The following is a 26,901-nucleotide window of genomic DNA, read 5'->3' on the forward strand; positions in this document are numbered from 1 at the left end:
CTAATATGCCAAAATAGCATGGCCAGTAGCAAGGGATTATGATTTTTGTAATGTAAAGTCATTTGGAAAACGCATGGCACTTCGGGTGCCAGAGTAAATTAGCTGAAAGTTCTCAGTGTGACTTTAGTATGTATAATTAGAAGTGCAAATGTAGCCAATGAATCTATTACGAGTATGCATTGATGGATAAATCTTCAGCATTTTGTTAGAGTCTTGTAAAAAAAGAAGTCACCGTTGTTAATCTCTAAATTTTTCGAGTTTCACAGACCTAGACTTCTGGGAGAACTTGATGGGATTCCATGAGAGACTGAGGGGAAAATCACTCAAACTGCATCTCCAGGAATCTTTTTAACTGACAGGTTCGACAATCTGAAATTGTTTGAAAACTCCCTTTGTAAGAAAACCTTAATGAGCTTCCAGCAAATTGTAGTTCAAAATAGTGATTGAGATTGAAAGGGCACATTATGATTTGAAGATATGTGGAGATGCATATAGCAGAGATAAAGTGAGATAAAATATACCCAAACATTTCTAATATATACTAGAATAGTTTGAAATCAGGGATCTTAGGGCAATTCGTTCAAGAAGAATTGTAAATATTGTTCTACTTGCTTACATTTTAAGTTAATCAAAAATATGACCAGAAGGAATTCATCATAGTACACAACAGGCTTTCTAGTTGGTTACTTCATTTAGATAGCAGCATGTGTTTCTGAAGTTTACCTCAGATTAATTTAAATATTATCCCACACACATTGTTCTAAGTTTGTTCAAAATAACCATAATACCCTCCTCTATTATAAGAAAGCTTCTATTGTTTTATTCTTAGCAATAGACTTTTATGTCATATGACTGCTTCTGACTGTACTTGTCCTATAATGTCTCAGGCTTAAGAGAGAATTAGAAAGTGATAGTGCTGGATGTTTAGAATTTTTCTTATAGTTAATAAAACAAATTTTAAATGAAGTTGCTGATAGTATGTTCATGTGCAGCCATTTGGGAAAAGTTCCATTCCTGTCATAGCATTTATTGTGAAAATTCTTGCAAAAAAAAAAGGTGTTTCCATTGCATGTGGAACTTCATGTTTTTGTTTGGAGAGTAATTTTTTTTTAATTCGGTATTTATTTACAGCTATAACTATTTGAAGAGAGTATATTTTCATTAACCTTTTAATGCAATTTTTTATTAAGGATTTTCACGTAAATAAAAGATAAACATGAAATTATATAGAGTGAAATTAAAAAGGGAAGAGGTAAAAGAAAATGTAGGAAAAAAAGTGCAGGTAGAAAAGCTACTTCCATCCTTTATAGCAGTTTCAAACAAATTCATTACTTCTCCTTCCTCTTTAAAGTCACAATATGAATATTCTCATATTCAAGAGTAATCAGCAAATCCATAAATCATCAATTCCATTTTCATTAGTCCAGTTGTGGATTTACAAAAACAGGGTTTTTTTCTTTTTATTACACGTTAATCCCTTTATTTGGGTGGAGTTGGGGCTGCTGAGTAGAGCTGAGTGTTTCCTGACACCTATGCGAAATTCGCAGCAGATATTTTCTCTTTGCACCTGATAGAGAAACATCTGCCACTACCTAGGATTGAACACTCAACCTTCTGAGTGGGAGGTGAACATCTTCATCTCTAGGCCACTGCAAAAAAACCAGTAATAAGGTCCTTAAAAAGACTTCTGTTACAAGTAACCACTTGTTTGTTGCCACTCAATTGCTAAGTTGTATTAATTGATTTTATTTCAGTGCACAAAATTTAGGAGTTAAAAAAATAATTAAATTGTATATTTATAAAATCGAGTATTTTCCCCCCCACTTATCTTATTAAAAGTACTTTCTTAAGGAGGCGGTAAAATAAATATAAAATCCTAGCCTTAAATTGAATAATCTTAGTGTCTCAGGTGGAAAATTAAAAGTCATTTAGGTTTGTTACAGAAATTACAGGAAGTCTTTTACTTTTTAGTTCCTGTGACTGGTGGAAAATTTGGAAGTGTAACTATCACCTTGTTCCATAATTTGGGACTAAAAGTTCAAATGAATTGGCAGAAATCTATTAATATATAGACAATATAGATTCTGCCACACCAAATTGATAGAATATTGAATAGTTTTTATCCCAGAGTTATAATTGCACTCAACAATGAACTAAAGGGCCACCATCAGTGAGCTGTTGGACTGCATTACTTGGTCTGTTGTGTGGATGTTTGAATGGTTTAGGGGTGGGGAACTTGTGGTGGGGGGGTGTTTGGAGATTGTTATGTGTGTTGGACCTGGTCTTTGGGTGTTAAGTGATTTCGTTGTATGGGTATACTGTGTATTCAAGTACAATGACAATAAAGTTATTATTTTATATCATTTTACTATAAAGAGGTTTTACTCCTAATACTGTATAACATACTCTTTAATACTCTTTGGAATATGCCAGTTGTACACATATAAAAATAATTATTTGAGCTCCTTGCATTGATTATTTGATGCCTTGCAAACATCTATTGTGTTTAAAATCTATGCAAATTTATACAACAGACATCTATATTAATTTAGGCTATACAGCCAGCAATTAATACAGTTTATGTAATTGATCTCTTGGCTTCCCCATTCTGGCCTTCATAATAATGCAAGAGGGTAAGGCTGAAACTAAAGCAGTCATTTAGGACGCTGTTGGGTTTTCCAGTTAAGGAAGCAAAGCCCAGAAGTTATTTTTGGAGACTTCACGAATCCATTTATGCCACTGATTCAGAAACTTCTTTATTTCTTATCTTAACCAATTTTGTATAAAAAGAGAAATATTAAGAATGTTTTAAGCTATTTTGATTGACCATATGGTAAGAATTTCTTGAGGATAAAGTACTTGATTTTGTTCATCCTACTAGTTTATTATATGGATACTGAATTCATTCCCTCAATGATTGTCATATTTTCTGTGTGTGTCTGTTTAAGACATACCAGATCCTGATACGGATCTAGCAGGAAGCTTGAGTAATTGATACATTAGACAATGGAACTAGCCGCATGCAAATGGTGCCAGTGAGAAAGCAAGACTGAAACAGCTGCTCTCTCCCTGTGTTAAACTAAGAACCTTGTTTCTAGGGTGATTAGTGATCAACTCAATGAACCCGTAGGAAAATGGGTTGTGGGTTGTTTTGTGAGGCTTGTTGCTATTTCATTTAAGTGATTTGGTGCAGTGAAATTGCATTCTTTGCATAAGTTTAGCTGTTCCACAATATTTTGTTTCTAAACATTTTCTGTATACAGTTACCAAGGCCAGATGTAATCCTAAACGATTTCCCTTTTCATTGAATCTATATAGTTGAATGTGCTTCCATTTGGCCCTTCTTGTAAACTGACATTAGTTTAATTTTGTTTCTTCAGAACGTTTCTTTCTTTATTTCTTCCTCCCTCCCTCCCTCCCATCTCAGTGATAAAGTGACACTGCAGTTTACAAAATAGTAAAACAATAAATACAAAATCAGTCAAGCATTCTCATACATAGGTTTTACTAAGTTTGTGGCTGAACCAAATTTTGTTTATACAAAACATTCATATCTGTGGAAGTAACACTAGAAGTTGTTTACATGTGTCAAATTACTTCATTAGAAAGAGTTTCCAGTTGTCCTTCAAATGGTACAAAGGTTAGTGAAGATGGAATTTTTCAATCCAACCATATTTACTTAATTAGTAGATTTGTACCCTGCCTTTTCTTCAGGAGCTCAGGATGGCATACATAGAACTCCTTTCTGCTTTAAATAAAGTAATTAAAAATAGATTTGTGTGATATGGTGCTACCTCTATAATCCTTGCTAATTACGTGTGTGTGTGTGTGTGTGTGTAAATTGGGAAAATCCTCCAGAAGTTTTGAAAAGGGGATTTGGCTGTTTGCATTCTGTACAATGCAAACAGATTGCATTGTACAGCAAATCTTGCTAAAATGGATATTCCTTGACATTGGAAGACACATAGAAGACGTCTATGAATGAACACAGTGAGAACGGAGCTCGTTTGATACTTTGTAAATCCATTGTTTGGCGCTATATTCATGCAGTATAATGATTGTTTTATAAATTGTAAACTTTTAGATGATAAACATTAGGCAGATTTCCTGAGGAATAAAATCGCAAGTTGTAGGAGAACTATAATGTTCTTTTGGAATTGTTCTGATTCTTCTTTTCCAGAGGCAGATTCTTTGGAGAATCATGAAAAATGATACTGGTAGTTTTCTTAAACTGAAAAAGTAGTGCCATGAGCAATACTGAAATATTCATAATTTTTTAAAGTTCTACATAGAGAAAAAATAATTTCCTCCCTATATATACAGGTATTATTGGGTTATGTTGGCAGCTGGAACCGTGATTTCCTCATTAAGTGATACAGATGTAAAATGCAGTGTCACGTAACCACATTAGTTTAACAATAGAAATCCTGGCAATACCGGTTACTGTCATAAACCCAGGACCTTGCAGGTCATTAAATGAAGACCTCAGATGATCGTGTAGGACGAGGCAGGATTCCCAGAAAAGCAGGCCAGTGGGTGAGAATAATGGGGTGGATACAGTGTTGCAGGCACAAAGGTGCACAGGGCTTGTCTCAGCATGGGACTTGAGGCAGCATTCCTCAGTGGTGGCCTTCTTCAACAATCTCCCTCTGCCACTGCTGCCCTGGACCGCTGCCTCAAGGCAGTGCTGACTAGAAGTCACCTCAAGCCCTGTACTGCAGTTAAGCCCCCTCTGCAGGCTTTGTGCCCCAGCAGCACTGACCAGCCACAAGTCCCAGCACTGCAGCAGACCCTCCCTCCCTCTACCATACCAAGTTCTCTGTAGCATTCGTCCGCAGCAGCGACCCCCTTGCTTGTAGCTCTCACCCACTTGCTTGGGACCCCCCCCCCCCTTTTTCTCAAGTGAATAAGATAATGGTCAGCTGGGGATTGCTGGGCAGGGATATGGTTCTAAGTGCAGGTGGGGCTAAATATTTATCACATGATGGGGGATTACTGCAACAGCTGGAACTTCAAAAACCAGTCTTAATTCTATGTTTTCAGTGCTGTAATAACTGAACAGTCCCAGAATGAATTGGCATAACTTAAGGATTTTTTTAAAGGACATAACTATTTTTTTAAAGGACATAATGTGGAACTTTAAATTATTTTTCACTAAATTGTTCTCTAAAATTCTTCTCCAAAATATTTTTTATCAGAGTATCTTGGAAAATTCTGTTGTTTTAGCCTATATTGTTTTAAATAATTCCATAAAACCGGGTCAGGTTCTTTGTGGTTACATATGTTTTTTTCTTTTAATCAAAGTACACAATATACTTGCTCCTAGAACTCTGTTGGCTAACAATATTAAATATGGTATATAGAAGCATGTATGCCTTGTGGTGGTCCAGGTGACTTTTATTGTAGATCAGGATGTATTCTGTGGTGATTTTTGGAGGCCTAGCTAGCAATAAGTTATGTTTGGTTTACATATTAAGAAATAGTTATGCATTTGACCACTAATCTACTAATGGGATGTAGATTATTTAGAGCAAAAAAGGAAAAAAGCAACTTTGTCTAATGACTTATATTTTCTATATATTTTTCTTGAATATAAAATTCCTAAAATTAGAAAGAATTTGACCCCTTGGCAAGAGATTGTAAGAATTTTCTTTGTGACAACACATCAGATTAAAGATTTTAAGACTTAAGTATAACTATTTAGAAATAATACTCTGTAAACTTCAAGAGATAGTGTTGCATTTCATCATTTATCAGTGCCAATGACAAGAATTGATAACTTTTTAATGGATTAATCAACAAAACTAAAGATTAGTGATTAGATCTTCCCCCAGATTTTCTCAAGTAAAATGGCATGGTACAAGCTGCAGACCAAATACATTTGTAGCAGTTTATATCTAATTCTTTATAGCAGATAGGAAATTGTCTGTTTTACTCTGTATATTTAATATTTTCAGATACTTTTATTGTATGGGAGCCAGACAATTTCCACCCTTCTTTCTATCTTTGGAGTTGGGGTATGTGTATGTGGCGGAAGAGACAGTCAGTGCAGAACTGTGTAGTTGTAGTTATCTGGCATAATTCTGCATCCTCAAAGGTAGAAGGTGTTTGATAAGCCATGTGGTTTATCTGCTTATGAACCTTGTCTTTTTCTCAATCTGTTTCTGATGTACATGGGGAAGTTGGGTGGTGCTGTAGGCCTTAATTCTTTGTCCTATTTTGACATATAGCCTATAGCCGTGATGTTGACCTATGGCACGCGTGCCACAGGTGGCACGTGGAGCCATATTAGTGGGCACACCAGCTCAGCTCTGGGGCGCATGTGTGCGCCGGCCAGCTGATTTTCGGGCCTTCTGGGCCCACCAGAAGTAGGGAAATAGGCTGTTTCCTGCCTCTGGAGGGCCTGGGGGGTGGGTGGGGAAGGCCCGTTTTTCTTTCTTACCTGGCTCCAGATCCTCTCTATCTGGGAAGGGCGAAAACAGCCTTTCCCACTCCCTTGGAGGCCCTACGGAGGCTGAAAGGGCCCATTTCCCGACTCCCGGTGGGACAGGAAGTGACGTTTTTTGCTGTCCCCAGTCTCCAGAGATTCCTAGAGAGGCTACTAGAGAGGCTCCTAGAAACTCCTAGAGAGGTTCTGGAGGCTGGGGACAGCAAAAAATGTCACTTCCTGTCCCACCAGGAGTTGGGAAATGGGCCCTTTCAGCCTCTGTAGGGCCTCCAAGGGAGTGGGAAAGGGTGTTTTCACCCTTCCCAGATAAATAGAGAGGATCCGGAACCAAGTAAGAAAGAAAAACGGGCCTACCAGGCCATCATGTGCCAGTAGCGGAGGGGGGGTGTTGCGCACACATGCGCGTGGGTACGCGACCCTCTGCCGCCCCCCCTCTCCTGGCACGCGATGGCAAAAAGGTTAGCCATCACTGGCCTATAGCTTACTAAAAGGTTAGGTGTGCGTCATATCCGGCCTCCACTAGCAAAACATAATCCTTGTCATTGATTATGTGTGGATGGCAAGTTAAGCTGCAACTTTGCTTAGTATTTATCCTCCTCAATATCTGGCTCCTTTAGCAAATAGAATTTCGATTTACAGGTTGCTGTGTACATAGTACACAGAATTCTAATTTGTATCTGTCAGGGCAAGCTGGAGAGGAATGTTAAATCCAAACCCTCAGTTGTTTTTGCTTATCTTAAGAGGAGTAGGCAATAACAATGTGCACTAGCATTATGTTTGTTCAATATTAAACAAATTATTGTTTGGTAAAGCTAATATCAAACTAGTATCGTGTATGTGTGTGTGGCAGATTTCAGCCCATGTAGATTTTATGATGCTGCTTAAGAATGAGACGGGCTTGAGTATTAAAGTCAATTGCTTCTTCAAATTATAACTAGGGAGCTGTCATTTATTAGCAACTTTGCAACAGACTTTTTTCTTTGGGAACAAATAATAATCATTTTAAATTGGATTTCTTTCAATTAAAAATAACATTTTGCAAACAATATGTATTTTATTAAATCTGGAAATGTTAGCATACTATCCTCACAATTAATGCTCTATAAAATCAATGCTTTTACTAAATACATTGAATTATAAGAGGGTCTTCTATGACCAGCTTAATTGTTCTTCAAATAGCAATATTTTTATGAAGGTTTTTAAGCCTGTAGGCTTATGATTACACAATAAATCCCAGTGTTCTTTACCATTAGTCATATTGTCAGTGACTGTTTTTATGGTAGATCAGGAAATTCTCTATCCTTAATTAGCTTCCAAACTGTCATTTTTTTAAAACTACAGTAATAAATTTAAATAATTCATTAAATAATTCAGACCTTACTTAGACCATCAGTGATGCTCATTCAGTTTTGTTTGTTTTGCCTCTATGGGTGAGAAGGATGGGCCAAGATAGAACTAAACAAAGGGGGGCAAATATTGGAAAACAAAAGAAAACTAGAATGTTTGCAGAATGCTGTATTATTTCTGTAGGCCAAGAAAGTATCTATAGCTATGTATGCAAATAATGCTAAACTATAATTCTTCAAAATGCTGACTTGTGCATGATGACTGAAGATTAAGGAAATATTTAATGTATCAATGGAAAAGTTAGGGTTAATCTCATTTAAAGCAACTTTTTCAGGCAGATTTAAATCCACTCTATTTTGCAGTGGGGAAAAATAATTCTCTTAAAACTTCAACTTTTCTGCTAACTTCAGTGGGCAACCATTTGACCTTCCACTGTTCTTAATTGTTGTGTTTCCCAGCCAAATGGATGTGTAGCAGTTGCATCATTATTTAATGGACTCATGCCTGCCACGTTCCAGACAGAATGGAGAAAATACTTCTGGTTTACAGGTTGCTAAAGGGAGGACATCCACTATATTACTGTTGTGGAAGATTTTACAAGTCTTATATGCTGATTATAAATTTGATATTTTGCATTTAAATTCTATAAATCTTACAGACATATCAAAACATCAAAGCTGAATCTTTCTGTCTGCAGACTGAACAGAAACCACCACTTTGGGGACTCTACGATATAATAAGTAGTGCTATAAAACATGGCAATACTGTACTGAGAATTATTAACCAAGACAAAGTTTAAGCAGCTGGCCAGAGAGAGGTCTAGAAATCAAAACTAGGAATTTTACCAAATCTAGCATGGAAAAAAATATCATCTGTCCTTTATTTATTTTTATGATAAGTGCTATATTTAAAAAAATGAATTGAAGTATGTTCAGTTAGGATTTAGATTTTTAAAGCAAATTCATGCTCGTCATCAGATAAGATTTTGATCAAAATAATTACTGTGGTCTGAGAATAAATATCCGTACTTTAATTTAGTCAAAATTGAGCCCTACTGTAGTTGAATGTATTGCTCTGATGCAAGTGATCATTCATTTTTAAATTTAATTTTAAAAGTTTTTTGATAATATAAGAATGCTTTATTTATCATTTATGTATATATAATTTTAGGATTATAAATATTTTTCTGTGCATTAATTGGAATTGCAGTTGTCACCTCTATACCGTTGCTGAATAAACAGTCTGATTTTATCTCAAAGCATCTTTAATTTATTGAGATCAAATAGATAGCTCATTACCAAATCTTTTGAAAGTGTATTGATGCTAACGCATGATTAGGAATAATTCTGTTTGGCTTCTCTATGGTGCTGTTATCAGTTGTCCTTGAAGGAAAACTTTGAACGACCCACTCCTTTAATTATAACAAGTGAAACTGGATTCTTCCTCTTTAAGTTTAATGGCATCCTCCAAGAGCAAACCTATTATGGCCTTAATTTTCTCTGAAATGTTAAGGAACGGCTATAATTTTTATTTAATAATACATAATAAATCAATTCATAATTTTCACATGGGTATCACAGATATCATGTAATGTAGTTTGTTGCTACTTAATTTGGTCAATTTGGGATATAGTAATTTTAGTTTCAGGCATTGAACCTTTCCATATAATGGGTGTCGAACTCGATTTCATTGAGGGCTACATCAGGGTTGTCCTTGACCTTGGGGGACCAGGGTGGGCGTGGCCACCTCAATGTCATTCATGTTGGCGCCTGAGGTGGCCCAAGCACTCTGCCAGTGAAAACGGGCTTCCGAGCTCAGTTTTCGGCTGCGACAGCCTCCTGCAACTCTCTGCCAGTGAAAACGGAGCTTGGGAGGGCTGTTTTCGCTGGCAGAGGCACCACGGGTTGGTCCTTCACTGTTTCCAGGCCGGCCCCGCGGGCTAGTTCTAAGCACCCCATGGGCCATATCCGGCCCGCAGGCCTTGAGTTTGACATCCCTGCCATATAAGGTCTTTAAAAACATGAAATATCTGTCCTCTATTTTATTAATATTTACAGCCGTAAGAATTAAAGATGACTAATGACATTATAAGTAGGTATAATGAGCTGCAGTGGCGCAGTGGTTAGAGTGCAGTACTGCAGGCTATTTCTGCTGATCACCGGCTGCCAGCAGTTTGGGAGATCAAATCTCATCAGGCTCAAGATTGACTTAGCCTTCCATCCTTCCGAGATGGGTAAAATGAGGACCCAGATTGTTGGGGACAATAGGCTGACTCTGTAAACTGCTTAGAGAGGGTTGTAAAGCACTATGAAGCCACTTACAAGTCTTACGTGCTACTGCTATTGCTATAGCGGCAGCTGAACTGACAAAAGTAATTCCCTTGTTCTGCTTTTCCTTTCTTTCTTAGTATGTGAAGTTAGATTTTATTATTGTATAATAGATTTCATCACCTGGCATGCTACATGATATATTGTTTGTTTCCCTAAAGAGTTGCAAATAAAAGATGTTTTTTTTAAATTCTGAAGTTTTGCTTTGAGTTTTGATACATCTAGATATTGAAGGAATGTTTTCCTACAGAAAATGTAATTGTGTCATAAAACGATGGCTACGTCTCACTCTACTTGATATTGATCAACATTTTGTACATCAATGTTTTGTCTCGCTATATCAAGTGGATATGCCTATTTCTATGTAATACCCAGTTTTATAGGGTATGCCATTCCTGTAAGTTATCTACTGCTAGCAGTGCATATACTGTATTGGATAAAGTTGCTTGCAGAAATAGTAAACCAAATGAATCAGAATTGTACCATACCTCTGTAGATCTTGTTTTTTAAAAAATGGAAGTGTTGTCCATTAGTTTGTCAGTAATGGTGTCTGAGATCCCTGATCAGATGTCTTGGTAAAAAGAGTAGGATCTCAGTAAATTAGAAAATAGTTTTTAAATACAATATATTGCTAGACGCATGGTTCTGGAATGTTTTGACTTAATTATGTATAGAAGTTTGAACAAAGTGAACAATGAAAAGAGAAAATAGTATCAGATGTGTAGATGGTGCAGCCAGCTTGTTTGAAAATGTAAAGTTATGATCAGTTAGTTATTGCGAAGAGACTTGGTGGTACAGGGGTTTAAGGCACCCTGTTATTAAGCTTATTAAGACCAGCTGCCTGCAATTACTGCAGGGTTCGAATCTCGCCAAGGCTCAAGGTTGACTCAGCCTTCCATCCTTTCTAAGGTAGGTAAAATGAGGACCCAGTTTGTGGGGGCAATAAGCTGACTGTATAAATATACAAAAGGATGAAGGCTATTGCTGAGCACATTGTAAGCCGCCCTGAGTCTTCGGAGAAGGGCGGCATATAAATCAAATTAAAAAAAAAAAAATTGTGAACTAATAAATAGGAAAAATATATTAATGTGGAACCTATTTAGCAAGTACCGTGAAATATTTGGTTTTATATACTGTTCATATAATGTATTATATTTTTTCAGCTCAGTATCCTAATTATCTTATAATGCAACACACAATGGAATAAAAATAGATGTTTCATTTATGTTAAATTGCTTTTAATGTCTTTTTAAATTGTATTTTCAACAAAATGTCCATGCCTAAATGAGGATCAAATATATTGATAATTTTCTTTTCAGCGTGGATCTGATGAGCTTCTTCCTTCTGATATCACATACGGGACTCTTACGATGAGCAATCCTACTCCTGCTACTGGTATGATTAAGAATGCATTTTGTATATGCTCCTATAAATGTTTTCTCAATAAGTTAATGTAGGGACAGATAAGGATGGTTGCAACCATTCCTGTCTATTTTTTTAAAAAAGCAGATGGATTAGAACTGTGGGGATAAGGTCTTACCTGCAAGAATAAATCAGTGACCATGTTTGCATGTATCTATTGTTTGTTTATTCCATCATATGAACTGGAAACTCTGGCATGTTTTCTTGAAGTAAGTCAAAATATGAAACACTAGTTTGTTAGTTTATGAGATATTAACCAGGGATTGAACTGGCTGGGCTAGTGTAGCAGACAGCTGATCCCATAGTGGAGGTGGAAGTCTCAAGCATCCTCTCCCAGAAGCCCTCTTGAGTGTTTACATCCTGTTTCTGTCTCCTGTTTGTGATAGCAGCTTAGTAGTTCCTGCTTCCCCCATCTGCTTTCCAGGGAATACTTATCTGGCATCCTCTCCCTAACCTTGATGTATATGAGTCAGAGGGCTACCACAGCCTTTAGTACCTTTCTGGCTATTAGAAGGTAAACAAAGCAAAATTATTTCAATAGTGTAATCTGTCACATAGATATTATTTGCCTAGAAACTTCAGTTCACATTTCTTTCCTGGGAAGACAGAGCTATAGAGATATTTAAAAAAAAAAGAAGAAGAAGTAAAATGTAACCCCCCCATTTCAACTTTAAATATGAAAATGCAAATAATTAATATTAATAGATATTTTAATTTAATTTAATTTATCACATTTCTATGCGGCCCAACTCCCAAGGGACTCTGGGACTCTGTATATATCCCAGTGATCCAATTGTCAGCTGAAAGAAAAATTATAAAAGTGAATACAGTGCTCTCAGCAGACCCCCAGATAGCAATAGGTGCATACAAGTGGCATGTTTTCCTGCCAAAATAGCAATTTGCTGAAGCAAAAGGTTCATCTTGCTTCATTATTTGAATGTACTGCAGCTTTTAAGCAGCAGTTTAAGCAGAAGCTGCAAAAGAGATGATACACCCCGCCTCAAATTCAACCTCAGTTCACAGTTCCTGACAAAGTGTTTTCCTTCAGTTCTGCTTCTGGTTTAGTAAAAGGACCAGTCTAATTTTTTTCCAGCAGAAAAGCAGAGGTAACCAGACACTATACATGACCCAGAGTGTGCATCTCTCCCCCAAGGGAATGTCTATTGTACATATGAGCCTAGGGAAATGCATATGAGTTTCTGTGCTCACAGCTTGTGCAGGCTACAATCACAACATGAGGATTCATTTTCTGTTTTCCTAAATTGAAATTACCAATAGATGAAATGTTGTTTTGAGAGTTTTATGAAGTGAAGTTGTCAGAATTTTGAAGGCACTTGGTTTGGGGAAAATACCTATGTTTAACCTTGCAAATTAAATAAGGAGAGGGAAGAAAAGTGTCTGATCCACTTGAACCTTGATATAATAAAAATTAAGCATCGAAAAGTATCTTCATATATAGCAAATATTACATTTTGAATCCTCTCTGTTAACCATTTGGAATGTTGACAGAAAATGGTTTATAAAGTTCCCGCTTTGATCCCAGGACAGATTAGTTTGATACCGTCAGACACATGTATAAACCACTTCCAATTATTGTATATTCTCCTCTATAATTTGCTAGCCAGTTTCCTAGGCAGGTTGAGTAGCAAATGGAGACATTTTCATTTAAACTGGAGACCTTAGAAATGGCAAGCTATTTCCTGCAAAGGCAACCTGTGATTACTGTGCATGTGGCAGCTAAGGGATCTGGATTATGCATTTCTGGCAAAAATTGGACAATGCTTGCTATTATATTCTTTTTCAAGATGCACTAAACCTCATCCTGGTCTGCTGGCATAGTCATGCTACTGTATATATCTTAGCAAATAGCCATAAATAACATTGCTTAATCACAGTTAATTATTTTTGGTTTTCTCATTCTTAATCTCTAGATCTTTGATCTTTTCCAGCACTGTCATTCCCTATGCCTTTGTATAAGTCCCCAAAGACAATCAAATCACTAGATCCTGTACTTGTAAATATTTCTGTAGAAGACTACTAGTAGCTGATTCTGCTTTCATAGATCTTCTGACTGTTGATTCAGTCTCTGCAAACATGCCAAAACAAAAAAAAGTTCGATAAAATATACTATGCAGCTTAACTGATCATAACTAGAATTGTAAATTTGTAAATTTCTTGTGTTGACTTTTTTCCTATACTAAAGCAAAAAAAAAAAAAGTTGAACAGACAGAAGATTAATAAGCAAACAAAGTACAAGTTACTATTGCTGATTCTAGTTAATTTGAAGTAATTTTAAAATTTGGAGTTCACATAGCAATCACACTTTGTTCTATGTATTCTTTATATGCTGAAGCACTTTGTATATATGTTTTAGCTAATGGGAATGACAACAAGAAATTTAAAGGAGACAGATCTCCCTGCTCCCCTTCTCGAGTTCTTCATCTTCGTAAAATTCCAAATGATGTCACTGAAGCAGAAGTAATTTCTCTAGGTGTACCTTTTGGCAAAGTAACTAATCTCTTGATGTTGAAAGGAAAAAGCCAGGTACGTGCATGTTTTACATCATATAATCAACCACAGAAAATAATGTGTGTAATATAAGATGAATTTGTCTGATACCTTTGGAATTACTAGACATCCGCAGTGGTACATAGGTTTTGGCTCAGGTATAAGTTAAAACATACTTACCTGAAACGGGGAAATAATTTCTATTTCTAAATGAAACTTCATTTTTTAAAATTTTATCTATTATTACTTTGTTTCATTTTATTTTATTCAATTTGTATGGCCACTCATCTCAAAAAAGTGACTGCGGGCAACAAACAATCATAAAATAAAAATCTGAATTATAACTACAATACTAAAAATTAAATACACACAGCAGCCAAGAAAAGTTTTACAATCTTCAGACATTAACATAACCAGGAAATAAGGCCCTTTACATACTTGGGACCCCCACCTGGGCACATTAGCAGCTTTTAAGGCATTACAAAAAGGCCAAAAGGGTCAGGGCCATCCTAATATCCAGATGGAGGATGTTTCAGAGGGCAGACAGCACAGCAGAGAGGCATGCTTCCTGGTTCCTGCCAGCTGACATTCCTTGGCTGGTGGGATTTGGAGCATGCCCATCTTGCTAGACTGGATTGGGCAGGTAGAAATAACTGAGAGAAGGCATTCCTCAGGTAACCTGGTTCCTGTCTTCAAGTAGTCCTTGACTTACAGCCATACTTGAGGCCAGAATTTTGGTTGCAACTTGTTTCGGTAATTAAGCAAGACACCCAGGCGACGGCTTTGCTGAATCACTGCAATCCTGGTTCTCCTCATTATAGTCATTAAGCAACTGTAAGGCCATTATGTGGAGCACATAGTGCCGGGGTGGTGGAGGTGCTTTGCACATGAAAAGATGCATTGCAAATCATATTAATGATCCTTTTTCAAAGCATTGAAGCAGTTGCATCGTTTGGAAAGCTCTGTGGTACTTTAAAGTTTCTCATTGGCTCTTAGTACATGCAGTTTGTGTAGAGTGCACAGCTGCTTCAATTTGATGGTAGTCTCAGGCAACTCAATAAAACATCTGTGCAAATCTGCTAAAAGATTTAGCTCCTTTAATGTTTGAAAGGGGCAACTTCACCAATGCCTTGAGAACCAAATCTTTCATATACTTCACACTGCCTTATTTATTTGGAGGAGATTGGATCCTGATTTACACCCAAACATTCATTTCGATTTTGTGAAAAGGTGTCAGTTTTGGCATAATTATTTGATTTAAAAATAGTATTATATACTCTAGCCCAATGTTTCTCAACCTTGGCAACTTGGTAATACGTGGCTTTCAACTTCCAGAATTCCCCCCCGGCATGCTGGGGAAATTCTGAAGTTCACATGTTTTAAAGTTGCCAAGGTTGAGAAACACTGCTCTAGCCAATCAAATAAATAATGAGAACTTTAAATCTAATTCCAAATTAAGCCAAAAGCTAACCTAAGAAGGAATCAGAATTTAGCAGCTGCTGCAAATAATCCTATAAAGTTTATTTTTCTGAAATATAGTTCCATTAAAACTATTGCCTGCTTTTTAAATCTAATTTGTAAATATTTTTGTTGTTAAAAGTTAACAGCTACTAACTACACAAATTATTTAATTGTATTTAAAATATTCAGTGTTTCAACTAAAATAAAAATACCACGATTCATGATTTGAGGCATTCTACTGGAATAATTACAAAATTTATTTTGTTTTCTGGTTACGAAAGATGTTAATTAGAATGTACAAAGCACTGGGTAGATTTCATACAAAATGAGAAAATGTGGCTTCATACAATTCACGCCCTCCAAAGCATAGCATTGAACAAATCTCAGATCCCCTGATTTAGATGTCACATTAAATTTGATTGGTTTAATCTTTAATCTGTTATTCTTTCTTCTTGTCTACAGTAGATGAAAAGTATGGACACTATCAGTTCAGTATTTCTTATAAGAAATCTAGGTTTCTTGTATTTAAAATTTAAAAGCAAATTTAAAAAGTTTTGCAAAATCATTCCTGGTGTTTTACCATTTAGAATTGATTTTAAAAAAAAAAAAAACTTCCATTAGTTTTTGGCAATGCCCTTTTGCAGCATAATATTATGCATTTAGGATTGAGGAGTAAAAGCAGACTGGCTTTACCAGTATATTTTTAAATGTTTTATTTCCATAAAAGCAGACTGTGTCCACATCAGTTTGCTACATGTGTACTTGGCATAATCAAATATTGGCTTGGTCAGGTTTTACAGCTTTATCATTTACATCACTAATAAAGAACTGAGAGCCAGTTTGGTGTAGTGATTAAGCACCAGGCTAGAAACATGGAAACTGTACATTCCGGTTCTGCCTCAGGCAGGAACCAGCTATGTGACTTTGGGCCAGCCCCTATTAACCAGTCCTAGAAAGGAGGCAATGGCAAACTACCTCTGAAAACTGCAGGAACTAGTTCAGGTAATCTTCAGAAATCAACACTAACTCAAAGTCAGACTCCCAGCTCCCACAGCCCCCCCCCCAAACCTTCTTTTAGGCAACTACATTTTAAATGAGGAAAAAATAACTTTTTTGGAGGATAGTAATACTAGTGCAGTTTTTGCTACTTTATAAGTTTTATGAACTGCTGTAATTTGTATTGATTTCTGGTACCTTACAGCAAAACAGTATCATACATGACAGTATTGCAGATGGCACCTATATGTATTACATATTTGCCAAGTTAGGGTAGTGGTTTTCCAGTCAAGACATTTCTCTGTATTAATTTCAGGCTTTTCTAGAAATGGCTTCAGAAGAAGCTGCTGTTACTATGGTGAACTACTACACTCCTGTTACTCCTCACCTTCGCAGTCAGCCTGTTTATATTCAGTATTCCAATCATAGAGAACTTAAGACTGACAATCTACCCAACCATGCTGTAAGTATGCTACCTCTGAGTAAAGTATATGACCTTCAAATGCAGTGATGTCTCAGCAAACTGCAGTGCTGTCGGAATGAGAACATACAAACATGACATTATCATACAAATGTTGCCATTGAATATGTGCATTCTAATTTCTGATGCAAGTAATAATTTATGGCATTAGTGTGATAATAAAGTCATGCATGTTGCATCATTTCCACCCGATGCCTGTAATTCTATATTACTAATGATGACCCACTTTTTATTATTATTACTATTATTATTATGGCCACTTCAACTTTTTTTTCTTTTTGGGATGTGTATGTGTAGGATCTCAGTTTACCAAAAAGGTCATGAATTGTTATCAAGAAGTGGTAATTCTATTGCTTCAACTACTAGCAATAGACACAGTTTACATAGACTTCTGTAAAGCTTTTGATTCAGTGGTACACAACAAATTACTTCTAAAACTAAAATCCTATGGCATTTCTGGACTCCTACATAAATGGATAGCTGCCTTCCTGTCAAACAGACAACAAGTGGTCAAGATAGGAAGCGCTCTATCAAACCTGTACATGTTAATAGTAGTGTTCTCCAAGGCAGTGTCTTAGATCCAACACTCTTATACTTTACATAAATGACCTTTGTGATCATATTAAAAGCAACTGTGTTCTCTTCGCTGATGATGTTAAACTATTCAACACCACCAACAATGCAACTACCCTTCAAAAAGACGTTGACTATGTGTCAGATTGGTCTAACAACTGGCAACTTCAAATCTCAACCAACAAATGCTCCACATTGGCAAAAAAAATCAAAACATAAAATACAAATTAAATGGACATGACCTTGTAGATGACCCTCACTCTGTCAAGGACCTTGGAGTACTCATTTCTAAACATCTAAGTGCCAAGCCCACTGTAACAACATTGCCAAAAAGGCATTAAGAGTTGTTAACCTAATCTTGCGTAGCTTCTTGTCTGGTAATGTTGTACTACTAACTAGAGCATACAAAACATTTGCTAGACCAATTCTTGAATACAGCTCATCTCTTTGGAACCCGCACTGCATATCAGACATAAATACAATCGAGAGAGTCCAGAGATATTTTATGAGAAGAGTCCTCCATTCCTCTAACTACAATAAAATACCTTATGCCACCAGACTCCAAATTTTGGGCTTAGACAACTTAAAACTATGCCGACTTCAGTCTGACTTAAGCATAGTACATAAAATTATCTATCACAATGCCTGTCAATGACTACTTCAGCTTCAACCACAACAATACATGAGCAAATAATAGATACAAACTCAAGGTAAACCATTCCAAACTTGATTGCAGAAAATATGACTCTAGTAACAGAGTGGTCAATGCCTGGAATGCACTACCTGACTCTGTAGTTTCTTCCCCAAACCTCCAAAACTTTAACCTTAAACTGTCTGTTGTTAACCTCACCCCATTCCTAAGAGGTCTGTAAGGGGCGTGCATAAGTGCACCAGCGTGCCTACCGTCCCTGTCCTAATATTCCTTTTTACTTACTCTTTTCATGTATTCAAATTATGTTTATATTTTTACCTGTTATCTTATATATGCTTGACAAATAAACTTATGATTATGATACTTGTGGAGTTGGGAAATCATTTTACTGCTTGATGTTTCACTAACTGTTGCAGTTATGTTTATTTCCCATTCCACATAGGTTAATATTATATGTATGTATGTATGTATGTATGTATGTATGTATATTTGTTTAACCCAAATTATGGCAGCTAATTTGAGAAGAGAAATATATTTTGCACTCTCAGATGGATGACAGTTGAAGAGAAAAGACTTAGCTATTTGATACTGGAACTGAAGATCTTTGAGGAAGAATGCATCTGGGAATATACCTGCATCAGGAGAAATGTTATTCCATTGTAGCTGGTCTGAGAATAAAATGTTAATCAGATGCTTATAAGAAATTTATGTACATGATCCAGAACATCCCCATAGTATCTAGTTCCTATATGTAGATGATCATCTTTGCACTCAAAACAGCTGTACTCCAATTACCTCAGTCACATACATATTAAAAGCAAGCTGCAAGGACATATCTATTCAACACAGCAAATAGACAAAACTGGTCAAGATTTTAAGTAGTAAGCAGTGAAGACAAATTTTCTTTCAATTCAAGGGTGAAGGTCCTAATAGTATTTGTAAGAATTCTGTCCTCTTCGTTCTGTAGAACTTTTATGTATATATTATGTTCATTTGTTAGAGTACTATCTCACTTTTCATTCTGGAGCTTAAGGTGGCATGTAAAGTGCTCCCTCCTATTAATTTCCCACAACAACTTCACTAGGAGGTAGTAGGTTGGGCTGAGAGAGAAAGACTGGCCAACCAGTGAGCTTCCATAACTGTGTGGGCTTGATGTGGGTCTCGCTGACAGTCACCCCAACACCTTAACTATAGGTACTCCTTGATTTACAACCATTTGTTTAGTGACCAAAGTCACAACAGCACTGAAAAATGTGACTTATGATCGGTTTTCACACTTGCAACCATTGTAGCATCCCCATGGTCATGTGATCAAAATTTGGGGACTTGGAACTGACATGTATTTATGAGAGTTCCATTTTTCCAAAGTCATGGGATCACCATTTGTAACCTTCCCAGCCAGCTTTTGATGAGCAAAGTCAATGTGGGGGGAGACTGGATTCGCTTAATGACCATATGATTCACTTAACAACTGCAGTGATTCGCTTAACAATTGTGGCAAAAAAAGTTGTAAAATGGGGCAAAACCAGTGGTGAAATGTAAAATTTGTTACTACCTGTTCTGTGGGCGTGGCTTGGTGAGGGGGAAATGGAACAGTGTGTTTAGCAGGCCTCTGACAAGTCTATTTCTTGGCTACAGCAGCAACTCTCATCTGTATCCATTTTTCTTATGACTTCCTTGCGTTTTGTTGATGAGGTTGATGTAGGAGAATGGTGCTGTTGAGGCACACTTGAATAAACCTTTGAGTGAATCTTATCTTGTTTGGTTAATATTTTCAAAAGAAACAACAATTTGGAAATAGATTTACTTTACCTTATATAGCTATTCAATTATTCCAAAAGCTTAGAATATATTTTAGATGTTTCTATAAAACTTGAGATGCAGCAGAATGAAAAATTAGTAATCTGCACTATTGCTGAGGTAGATGCAAAGAAAAAAGAGAGAAAGGAAGATAAGACTATCCCCTGGAATCCTACTGATCGCTGTAGGATTTTGTTCTGAGCATAATCTGTATGTAATGTTTTTAACATATGTGATAGATATATCAAAATTTCATCTCCCTCTCAGAGAACTCAAGCTGCATTGCAAGCAGTGAATGCTGTGCAGTCTGGAGGCATGGCCCTCACAGGTGCTCCAGTTACTGAGAGTGGGCTGCCTCCTGGTCAGAGTTCGGTTCTTCGAATTATTGTGGAAAATCTCTTCTATCCTGTTACTCTAGAAGTGCTATATCAGGTATAAACAAATGTTCTTGTTATAATTATTTATTCGGATATATTTAGCATTAAAATATGGCTATTGTTGTGTTTTCCCTTTGCCAAATATCTTAAACCCAGAATGATTGTCCTTCCTCTTAATTCAAATGAAAAAGTAATAAAAACCAATTATTTACTAGAGGATAACTTGCATGCTGTAACAGTACCACAAACAGCACTAGTGATCCAGCCAGCAGGATCATGCATATCTATTTCCTTCTCTATTTCTTGTATAGTCCATCTTAATTATTTGCTTATTAATATGAATTCAAATCAGGGAGCACAATGAACACATAATAAAGTGATTCTGTAGAATTGGAAGAAGAAACTGGAATTAATAATTTTTGTTAGATCATAGCTTTATGGTACATTTAATCCCAGTACTGTATTAATGTGGATTATTATGGTGGTGGAAAGCTTTTGAATGGGCAAGGTTGCAAATATAACACCTTTCTTTAGATTATTAAAGCAGCTGTGTCTTTTGCAAGGGTTGCATGGCTGCCTTGAAAGCCATTTCTGGCTATCTCTGCCTGTGTGTGTACACACTGCCGTTTTGTTTGCTTTTCAAAAAGGAAAGCTACTCTCCCCCCCCCACCCCACCCCCATGAAGCCTAACAGATATTCACACACATACATATGGAAACAGCTAGGAATAACTTCCAAAACACCTGCATAAGCCTTGCAAAGGACACAGCTGCCTTAGCAATTCAAAGAGAGATGCTATGTTTTGTGTTGCAAAGCAACCCTTTCAAAGGCTTTATGCAGTCTTGTTTTGTCATTTTACATAATGTCAGAACTGTGGTACTCTTTAGTCTTTGTTTCTTTAATGTGCTTATTTACCTTATTTACATTAAATATTGGGGGGAAAGCCTTTCAAGCTTAGGTGATATTTTCCTTGCAGCAAAAACAGTAACATAACTGGCCAGTTTAACCAAATTATGTTTAATTATAATTTGTACATATTGAAGAAAAATCAGTCTTTGTTATTTTTGTTTTTATTGAGAGAACTGTTTCACTTATGAAATTCAGTCTTTGTTATTTTTGTTTTTATTGAGAGAACTGTTTCACTTAAGAAATTTGTTATAACCCCCAGTGTGTAACATTCTTAACATTGATACCATGTTCAGAATGCTACACTTCCAAATTATAATAAAAATTCCCGTGCCTGTAAATTTAGACCGTTGGAAATAATCATTATATTTCAAACTCCCAATAAAGTATTAATGCATGAATTGACTGTTTGAACTTTTTATTTAGATCTTCTCCAAGTTTGGAACAGTTCTGAAGATCATAACTTTTACAAAGAATAATCAATTTCAGGCCTTGCTTCAATATGCTGACCCTTTGAATGCACAGTATGCCAAAATGGTAACTTTGTGAATAGATTCCTGATATGCTTGCATTATAACAGTTTACTGCATATGAAATGCCTTATTTTTCTGGTGCTATGTTACACAAGTATTATTATGCTGCAATTTTACAGTACAGAAATAATGTTACAGCTCACACCAGAGCAATAATCATTTTATACAGTTATTTCTTCACATTACAGTATCATATATTTCTTTGAAATTCAGAGACTGCATAAGAATGTGTGTGTGATGAAGGGACATAATTGTACATTATAAACATGCTTCATTTAAATGTTGGTAGGGCAATGTGCAGAACACAGCTTTCCAAAAAGGCCTATTTCATTGTCTATCAGAGATGCCTACAATTTTCTCCCATCCTTTTCCCCCCTTTACTCTGCTACTGCTGTAAATAAAAGCCAGATGCTAATGTGATTGTTCTCAGTTTTGAAATATTATTCTGGCAAGTCTTTAAGAGTGATAGTAAAAACTTTTCAGAACTGCTTTGCAACTTCTAAACAGGTGCTCCACGAAGGCTATTTGGTTAATTATTCAAATCTTTCAAATCATCTAATAGAGCTGTGCACCATTTGATAGCTATGTTTTACCAATTTGATAGCATGAGTGATGCAGCATAAGCATGGTGTGTAGTCTCAAAGAAATGCAATTTCAAAATGATGTTTGGTGTAAAGTATAACAAGAGTTACAAAATTCTGGCAATATGGTTCCTTAATTGTTTACAAAGCAGATAAAACGATGGGCCCAGGCAACATTGAAAATGTGAACTCATTTGCCCCTTTGCTTTAACCAGAGTATATGTCCACACTACAACTTTGCATGTATTTATGTGATCTAGATTACAAAAAATCCTGGAAGCATTTCATTAACCTCAACTTTTTTACATCTCCATAGGCTCTGGATGGTCAGAATATCTATAATGCTTGCTGCACTCTTCGTATTGATTTCTCCAAGCTAACAAGCCTTAATGTAAAATATAACAATGATAAGAGCAGAGACTTCACACGTCTGGACCTTCCTTCAGGGGATGGGCAGCCTTCACTTGACCCTACTATGGCTGCTGCTTTTGGTAAGAACTCTTCCTTTGTAGTTGGAGATAGAACAAATTGCCCCTGCCTTTTACCATGGGCTACTGAGAATTTTCTTTCCACAAAGAGACATTATATAGCAGTAAAATGCACACCCCATCATTTAGAAAAAGTGGCTTTGAAAAATATTATTATTAATATAGGTTATGATGTTAGATTAATAATTATTTTTTAATTGCAACACTACTGCTTATGAAAGCTGTCTCTTATGAAATTATTAAGATCCAAAGTTGAGATTCTATTTTTTTATCTTTTGTATCCTATGCATCACTGATGATATGAAAGAGAATTTGTCAAATTTAAAAAGGACATTCCTCCCTGTGTATTGGAAGTAATTGGCAAAATTACTTTTATAATTTTGCTGTGTTCATTTTTGCACAACCTTTTGTCAGCATCTGTTGGAAATTACTTCCAAACTTTTCTTCCTTAGCTAACCCAGAAGAATAACGAAGATAAATTTTGCTTCCTCTTATTTCAGGGGAAATTTTATTTGTAAAACATGAAAGAACACTGACTCTTTATAAAGCTCTGATAAGGCTATCAACTTACAATGATGTTACTGTACTCTAGAAGCGAATTATTATTATTATAGAATCTGGAACAGAAGTACTGATGGGTTCTTGCTGTCCCTGTCCATTTTCAATTGGAACAAAGTCTTGAGTTCAGCATTAAACTCATGAGCTTTTAGAACTGTATCAAACTTATCTTTATCCATACATTTTCAGTGTTAAGCAGTAATCACTGTCAGCCATGCCCTGAAAGGATACTTTTGAAAATAATCAATATACTGTATTTTTTATTATATTCAATATATTGAGGTTTAACATATTGATCTCAAGATAGCTCAAAATAAAACAGTTTTTAAAAAATTCTGCGTATTTCTAAAGTAGGCAAAGAAAAAACTTTCTTCTAGAAGTGCAATGGAAACCATTTCCCCTTGTAGAAAGGTATTCTTAGTTCTTTTATATGAAAACTTACTTTTCTGGTTAGCCATGGTATTCTTTGGGGCAGCCCATTAGAAATTGAGCTCAGGAATTTAGTCTTCAGAATTATAACAGAACCAGACTATTGAGAATTATATTGATCTCAAATTTAGCATAGGCTTTGTAGTTTTCTCATTCATCCAGGCAGGTAACTGATTGCTACAGATTTACTCTAAATGAGCAGTATTCAAGCAGAAATTTATCCTGGAAAGAATTTCCCAAAACTTGGATTTGTATTTTTGTGAACAAGGTGCACTCTGATCCCAGACATTTTTGCTCACAATAGATGAATGCAGGATTTTGTTAATTTCCTCTCTTCCTGTTCAGCTTTTTCTATGAGTAATTATCTAAATACACAATACACAGCTTCAGTAAATTCTGAGCCTAAGCTTTAAAAATTAGAAGAACAGGTAAGTGGCAGTATTAAGAGGAGAAAACATATTCACTTTCTCTTTCAAGCAGCCATATGTTGATCCAGTATCAAGTGAACTAATTAGTTTGTTAGGGTATCCGTTTGTGCGATACTGCAAAGAGAGTTTACATGCTGTATGCAAAAACTCTTTACTATTCTTGGGTAGAAATACAGGGTATTGTATGTATTTGATATCAGTATTCACGCAGGCCCTATCTGGCTGAATAAGCTCTTTGTTGCTAGCTGTTTGCATAATGAATTATAATGGAGAGCAGAAGTGTGAATTAAATGATGAATGCCTATATTGCCAAATACAAGTCACAATACCAATGCATGCTGTATTATAACTATAAAATATATAGTGTTTTGCAGTATTTGTGTAACTGCCATATTGTGACTAAAGATAAGAGGTTTAGGAAGCTATTGAGTTGTAAAGGTTGTAGTCAATTTAGCAATTTCCTGCTGTTTCCAAGCATCATAGCTGTAGCATGTGAATTGGCCTAATGAAATAGAGCCTACTTGATTTCTTTGCTTAGTGCTTATTTCTGCACATCATATTCTACATTTTGTACAAGTTGCTGCAATTGTTTTTAATGCCATAGTTTTACCTAAAAGGTGAAAAGGGTACTTTCAATCAGTTAAGTAATCTTCAGAGACTAAGCAATTGATAGCATGAATCATCTTCTGTATTTTTCCTGTTATCTCATTGAAGGTGGGAAAAAATTAAATAGCATTATATAATTTAACATTAAAAAAAGCACTGGGCCCTTGTTAAAAAACTACAGAGAAAGTGTTACATGTGTATATGCTCTTTGCACTTGGGTTTTGGTTCTTTAGTGTCCTTCAGAGAAACAGATTCTAAAATGCCTATTGGAATTATATCAATATTGAGGGAAAAGATTGTACAGCTATTATTCATTGCTTAATTGCCAGTACAATCTTCAAATAGAACCACACAAACTGAACTGAACAGGACATATATTCATCCCACGCAATAAATCTAAGACAAGAATCTTTCCTTTAGGGGTTGAATAACATTTTAGGTTCTCTAAAAGTTAACCACCTGCAATCTGGTCTAATTTGTTTTCCTTCTTCAGGCACTCCAAGTATCATCTCCTCACCATATGCAGGGGCAGCTGGCTTTGCTCCTGCCATTGGCTTCCCCCAAGCTGGTAAAGACTTTTTTAGTATAATAAAAATCTAATTTTCTGCCTTTAATATTTCGATTAGATTTGTTAAATATTTATATGTGTGCTAGAACCAAAAGCTGACAAATATGTTGGCAGCTTTTTAATAGTATGGGTGATGTGTTATTGCTTTATTTGACAGCACATTAACAAAGCACTATAAACAAAGCTTTTAATATTGCTTGACTATTTTTCCATTCTGGATTTTTTGAATTCCAGTTAGAAAATCAAAGATATTTAATTATTAGACTGCAATTGGGCAGGAGAATATAAGAGAGTGTTGTCCATATTTAACTAGTGGGATTAGTGGGAAACACCAGAATCAAGGCCTTGGGTAATACGACATTTTGAAGAAATCCTTCTTCCATAAAACATGGGGAGAAGTTTCAAAGATTGGGATGAGAGTTTGATTTGATTCAGGTTGCTTTTTCAAAATGGAATTTAATCCAGTGAGGAGAAATAAATTGACGTGCATTTTCAGATTAGATTTACTTTTAACCTGAGAAATAAAAATGAAGTTACCTTTGATTTTACTGAAATGCTTTTTGGAACTTTTGGTTGTTCTAGGTTTATCGATCTCGGCTGTTCCTAGCGCACTTGGTCCTCTTGCAATTTCCACCTCTGCAATGACTGGGCGGATGGCTCTCCCAGGAGTTACAGGATTGCCTGGAAATTCTGTGTTACTTGTTAGCAATCTCAATCCTGATGTAAGGCTAACGTGTACATATGCCACAACTCAAACATAGCTTTTGTTTTAATTGTTCGTATTGTTTTGCAAAAGAAAAAAAGTCATAATCCCCCAAAAGAATGTATATCTTACATTTGTAAACAAAAAAACAACAACAACCAACGCTTAGATGTATATGCTAATGTGACATTCATGTCCTTAATTAACATCTGTCAGTGCACTTGAAAACAAGGAAGGGGGGTAATCAAATATCGAACCTGTCCAAATAGTAAGTAATCCTCCTGAGTCTGACTCCTACTGAAATGTTCACTCAAATAAAGAAAAAGAGGTAAGCTCTTCTTACCATTTGGTAATTCACTGAACATGAGAGTCATTCCAATCCTGTAGTTGTGTGTGTGTGTGTGTGTGTGTATAAAAGCATGCAGTGACATTGTTTTCCTGTTACTTTCTGAATGGCTGGTAGAAGACTGTAAGCATCCTCAAAAACCACTGATTTCTCTCAGAACAAAATCTTATTTTCAAAAGGGAATATTATAGTACCTGCCCTCATCGTTAATAACCCCTGTTGCGTTTTGAGATCACATCTCTACTATTAACTGAACTTGTCAGTTTTTTCCTAAAAAGATGTGTACCTAAATTGGAAGACATGCAATAGTATTTTAAAATTAATTGTAAATGTGTAATAATATGACATATGGCCAGAATGGCC

General features: G+C 35.9%; 1 protein-coding gene across 2 annotated transcripts in view; it reads left to right on the top strand.

Annotated features, from left to right (window-relative positions):
* Window positions 1–26,901, top strand: part of PTBP3 (polypyrimidine tract binding protein 3) — a 57,036-nt gene that overhangs the window by 23,606 nt on the left and 6,529 nt on the right. For both annotated transcript variants that reach the window (XM_070938562.1, XM_070938561.1), the window contains 8 exons: window positions 11,442–11,517; window positions 13,919–14,088; window positions 16,826–16,972; window positions 20,283–20,447; window positions 21,725–21,835; window positions 22,729–22,903; window positions 25,415–25,489; window positions 26,072–26,211. In XM_070938562.1, coding sequence (XP_070794663.1) covers window positions 11,493–11,517; window positions 13,919–14,088; window positions 16,826–16,972; window positions 20,283–20,447; window positions 21,725–21,835; window positions 22,729–22,903; window positions 25,415–25,489; window positions 26,072–26,211 — 1,008 coding nt within the window. In that variant the 5' untranslated portion in view covers window positions 11,442–11,492. The remainder of the gene's footprint in view (window positions 1–11,441; window positions 11,518–13,918; window positions 14,089–16,825; window positions 16,973–20,282; window positions 20,448–21,724; window positions 21,836–22,728; window positions 22,904–25,414; window positions 25,490–26,071; window positions 26,212–26,901) is intronic.

Source organism: Pituophis catenifer, unplaced genomic scaffold (genome assembly GCF_029215685.1).
Source record: "Pituophis catenifer annectens isolate HBS135680 unplaced genomic scaffold, rPitCat1.0.hap2 SCAF_2, whole genome shotgun sequence".
Classification (NCBI taxonomy): Eukaryota; Metazoa; Chordata; class Lepidosauria; order Squamata; family Colubridae; genus Pituophis; species Pituophis catenifer.